The sequence below is a fragment of the Lactuca serriola genome, chromosome 5, assembly GCF_051521515.1.
Source record: "Lactuca serriola cultivar US96UC23 chromosome 5, Lser_US96UC23_V15, whole genome shotgun sequence".
Classification (NCBI taxonomy): Eukaryota; Viridiplantae; Streptophyta; class Magnoliopsida; order Asterales; family Asteraceae; genus Lactuca; species Lactuca serriola.
In genome coordinates, this window is record NC_136412.1 from 218,886,442 (window position 1) to 218,891,675 (window position 5,234).

The 5,234-nt window shown below is 32.1% G+C and overlaps 1 protein-coding gene across 1 annotated transcript; it reads right to left on the reverse strand.

Moving 5' to 3' along the window:
• Nucleotides 1–317: 317 nt before the first annotated feature.
• On the reverse strand, nucleotides 318–4,910 carry LOC145053612 (adenylate kinase family protein). The gene is made up of 18 exons (XM_079001688.1): nucleotides 4,605–4,910; nucleotides 4,218–4,319; nucleotides 4,018–4,146; nucleotides 3,800–3,934; nucleotides 3,494–3,715; nucleotides 3,325–3,415; nucleotides 3,200–3,249; nucleotides 2,958–3,086; nucleotides 2,747–2,782; nucleotides 2,595–2,675; nucleotides 2,323–2,461; nucleotides 2,142–2,221; nucleotides 1,757–1,822; nucleotides 1,564–1,593; nucleotides 1,358–1,467; nucleotides 1,109–1,246; nucleotides 991–1,020; nucleotides 318–597 (listed from the first exon to the last, which is right to left on the reverse strand). The coding sequence occupies exons 1-18, from the start codon at nucleotides 4,818–4,820 to the stop codon at nucleotides 567–569; spliced, it is 1,815 nt and encodes a 604-aa protein (XP_078857814.1). The 5' UTR covers nucleotides 4,821–4,910; the 3' UTR covers nucleotides 318–566.
• Between the last annotated feature and the right edge of the window lie 324 nt (nucleotides 4,911–5,234).

The window sequence follows — 5,234 nt, forward strand, 5'->3', positions numbered from 1 at the left end:
ATAATATATTTATTTTATTAAAAAAAATATGCCTTTTCCTTTTGTAAATATTATGTGCATAAATAAATAAATAATAACAAATTAGATGAAAGGGTTTTATTAAATATTTCACAAAAATAAAGGTAAATAGGTTAATTTTCAAAAACACTTTTTAAAGTCGTCAATGATTAGAGATGATTTAAGTTAATATGTTTTCGTTGATAAAGTTATTGAAAAGATATGACAAATCAAAAAAAAAAGGTAGAAAACGGGTCAATCGTTTTGGATACACTAAGCAACACTTTACATAAATCTAAACATCACATGACTCGCAATAATTCAATAACATCATGTCTTTATACAAAAAACAATTCTCTATTTAACCAAAGGATACAATATTGAGATGAGCATAATGTATATACAAAGAAAGACTGTAAGCTCGTATATACCATTTTAGCACACATTTTTACAGTAATTGAAGGGATGTTTATGAACATGGAAATTGATCAAGATGCAATCAAAATGTAAATTTTACCAGAGATTTACCTCACAAGTGACTGTTTTCTTTCAAAAAAAAAAATACCTTTCTATGTTGAAAGTATGCTATTCAAGAAACCCCTGACAACATCAAAATGTAAATTTTACCAGAGATCAATCAACATTTATACGCATATCAATCAACACTTTTAAAAAAAAAAACAAGTCTTTTTTTACAATATGTAAAAGTGTAAATTTAAAAGAAAAAAAATGGTTTGTACTTGGCAAGTTTTGTGTGTAAGCTAGGTTGTACTGTGTGCATTTGACTAAGACTGATGTCAATGAGACAAAAAGTGAAACTTTTTCTCCTTGTTGACAATCTTTTTTATGCAAAAGACGTAAATGCCCTCCTTATTGAAACATAACCTAAACATCTACTTTTAAAAAACAAAAGTGTTTTATTTGCAGTTTGCTAGCAATAGAATTATGGTTAATAATGTCAATATTTAATCTTGAAAATAAAAAGAAACTTACCAGAATCCTGAAGCTTTCTTAACTTGATCTCTGCAAGAAGAGGGCAAGAATGTCATTACAATATAATAAAAGGGTTTTCACTTTTCACATAGTAATTATGTGTATGTGTATTATGTACCTTGTTTTTCCTTCAAATGCATCATTAACTTCATCACCAGTTGGCCTACTAGGAAATGTTGACAAGATGACATATTTCTCTTTTCCATTTGCTTCATTTATCCTTTTAAACAGCTCATATCGATATGGATAAGCCATCCTGCAATTTTTTTTTATCCATATCACTACAATTTTCTATTTAAAAAATATATATATTATAAAAATTCTGCATATCTTATACAAGATATAACAGGTTTAATGTTTAAGTTACCTTAAAGCACCCATAATTGGATATTGTGTTCCTGAATAATAGAGAAGCCGAAACTGGTAGCATATTTCAAAAGATGCAGCATACTCCAGTCTTTTTTCTCTACCCATCGTCTAATTAATTATAAAATAAAATAAAAACTGACTTAGAAATTATCATAATTATTGGATTAATGTTCCATGAAAAGCTCATAAGCTTAAAGAACTTACTTGCATAATACCACTTGATGCTGGTAAATCCTACACATAAAAAGTTTTAATGGTGTATTAGTACCATTTTTATCAAGAAAGACACTACAATAGATCAATAAAAGGGTATTTTCGTAACTTAACATAATTTTCATTCCAAATATATATAGATAAAAAAAAAGATATATATACATTCAATACTCAAGGGACCAACCTTGAGTCTAGGGTTGATAAGAATGACTGGACGACTACCAGCAGCATCAGTCATTGCTCTAAGATCCTGCATTATCCAACATCATGACTTGTCAATTGACATTTATGCCCCCGACAATTGGTATGCGTTTGTTACACTTATGAGGATGAGAAGGGCATTCACGTCTTTTTGCACAGACGAAAAACAAGAGCGGTTCCATGTTTCACCTTTTGGGCAGGACAAAAATTTTGCAAGTTTTGTCCCGTTGACATCAGTCTGAGTCCTAGCCCAGTGCATGCCAAACACAAACACAGTACAACATGTTCTGTCAAATACAGTACAACCTGTTCTGTTCTATCATGTCATGTCCTGTGTTAGTATTAAATATTTGATCTGAGGTTTTTACATCGATAATGCAATTTCCCATAGCATTTTGAGGAGCCACTAGAATGAAGATGTCATCTGCTTCATCAACATCTCTTCCACCTGTACAATGCCAAAAAAACTTATATAGATCTTTAGCATTATAATACACATTATCTCAATAATTTGAAATCCAACAATTATTTATTTTTGCAAAAGAGCACCTATAGCACCAATGTTTATGAAGGTCCCCATGGCTCCATCATTACCCCAATCCATGTACTCCAAAATCTTTCTTGTTCCTGCCAGCTGTAATGGCATTCCTGCAAGTGCTCCTTCTCCCATGGATCCTTGAACAGAAACCTGCATGAAGATTGTTTCTTGAAATGTTTCTGATATGATTTAATTCCATCCATTTGCTAATCAAACATGCCATGGAATGGAATCTCCAATTCCAATTCCAATTCCAATTCCATCAGAACCATGATAAGCATACCTTAACACGCTTTCCATCATCTGAAAATGATAGAGCAAGAACTCTAACAAGTTCCATCAAAGTACCTATCCGATATACATCCTGTACATAAATATAATTTATATTTATATTTTATAACAATTCAATTATTTGAGAAATGAAGTGTTCCTCACTGTGTTGGGGTTAAGCTCTGGAATATTGATCTCCACCTGCCAAATACAAGTTTATGCTTACATTAAACTTAATAATGTCTTTCTTTTATCTTTTTGTAGGGTTAATTACAGAAAGAACTTGTAAATTTTTTAAAACTACTGGTTTTTTTGTACATAGATGATAAGGCTTCAACATGTATTGAGTCTCAAATCTCAATAGTAGTAAACTGACCTTCACTCGAGTTTTTCCATCCTTGATAGCTCTTTGGGTAGCTTGAAGCACATCATTATAAAAGTAATCCCTAATTTCTCTAGAATGAGGGATGTTATTTAAGTTTGTAGGAATCCCTCTCCAATTTTCCTATAAAACGACAAGATAGCAATGATGAGATTTAGGAGGGCATTCACGTCTTTTTCACAGTACAACATGTTCTGTTCTGTGTCATAATCTGTGTAACAATTATAACCACATACCTTGGTTGAAGCCGACTTATTGAACTGGCTATCAAGTTTACTTATATTTCCTGATTTAGTAAAAAACAAATGAAAACAACACCATGTGATACAAATTCATATTTCAAAAACATTCTAAAACTTGCCTGATTTTTCTGTCTCTTTCTCTTTCTCAACTTGCAAAAGCAAAGAACTTATTTCTCCAAAAATTACATCTTTAGAACGGTTTCCATCAATCTAAAACAAAATGAAAGAATCACTAGTTACATCATAAAAAAAACAATTTTTTTTTATGTAAAATCTATGTTTACATACCTTCTTCAGAAGGTCTGAATACGTGGATACAATCGCTTCCACATTCTTTTTATAAATCTGCAAACGTGATTTCACTTTTTCTTCAGTGTCATCAGGTCGAGTTATAAGTCTTGCTTTAATTTCCTCAGTTTCTGGAGGGAAATTCTTTATATGGTAAATCTTCCCTGTTTCAGGGTCCATTCTTCTACCAACACATCTATCAATTAGAATTTCATCAGGGACCTGCGTTTATGGGATTAAATTATAACTCATAAAGAATTAATAAAAACATATGTCTTAAGTTTATATTATAAGTTTATAACTTACATCTAGAACAATGAACACATCTGGTCTGATCTTCATCTTCTCCAGAGATTCTGCTTGGGGAAAACTGCGTGGAAAACCATCTAAAAGCCATCCTTTTTGTTTTGTATCATCTCTTGAAAGTCGCCCAATCACCATCTATATAATAAAGTGTCTGTTTATCTAATTTGGAAAGAAAGTGAATGTGATTTAAATTAAGTTAGTGAAATGATATTATATACATTTGTGACAAGTTCATCTGGAACAAGGCGTCCTGAATTCATGTACTCTTTTGCTTGATTTCCAATCTCAGAACCTGCTGCTACTTCACTTCTAAGTAGATCTCCAGTTGATATGTGAACCAATCCAAACTAGAACAAAAAAAAAAAAAACATAAAATTGGAGATATAAACAAACACAAAAGAGAAAATTTTGAACTCACCTTTTGAACAATCATTTCACACTGAGTCCCTTTGCCTGATGCAGGTGCCCCTGATATCATAACCTTCAAGGGCTCATTTTGTGAGCACCTCACCTTCAGTACCTATTGAAAGTATGAGACAGATAGAGAGAAGAAGTTGTAAGCTTCTAAAATCAATGGCTTTTCATAGGCATTTTCACAAACAGCTGATATGGGTATTTACAGGTCACCAATATTGCGCCCATAATTACAGATAGTTGGTATAAGAAATCAAGAAGAACAAAATGGTGTTTGGTGTGATGAAAATTTTCCAGTAATAAGTCATCCAGTTATAGGATTTATGTACCTCGACAACGAAAAGAAGTAATTTCCAAAAGAAAACATAAACATGGGTAATGAAAGACTGACCTTTGTTCTTGGCGAAATATTGAAATGGGTATGCTTGTAAGCAATGACTTTAGGAAGGTTTTGGTGGTATTGTGAAGAAGAGTGCAACGATGAAGATGACGATGACGATGATGATGATGATAGTGTGAGAGATGAGGGGTGAAGAGTATAACCGGGAGGTGGTGTGAATCGGGTATTTTGGCAATTGAAAGAAGAAGTTGCAGGGTAGTTCAGCATGATGATAAACGGGAAGGAGCTTCTCTGCGATCGTGAGGAGAGAGGAGACTGGACTAAGTTAACAGATAAACGGTCGCCACATATTCTTGAACATGTAGGGATCGCGTCACAGCGTCATTTACTCTTCTAAGTAAAAAAAATAAAATTAAATAAAATAAAAGCTTTGTTTATAAATGTTTGTTTTTATTAGATACCGAAAAATAGGTTGTTTATTGTTTATTGTTTAATCCATCGCAATAAGCAAATTTAAGTGTTTGGATAAGATTTAAAAATCAGCTTATTGAGGTAGAAATAAGTTAAATAAACTGATTTTAATAAGCAATGAGGGAATGCTTATTGCTTATTGCTCATTTTACTCATATAAACTGTTTTGTTTGCTAAACACTTAAAATGCTTATTGCTTATTGCTTATTG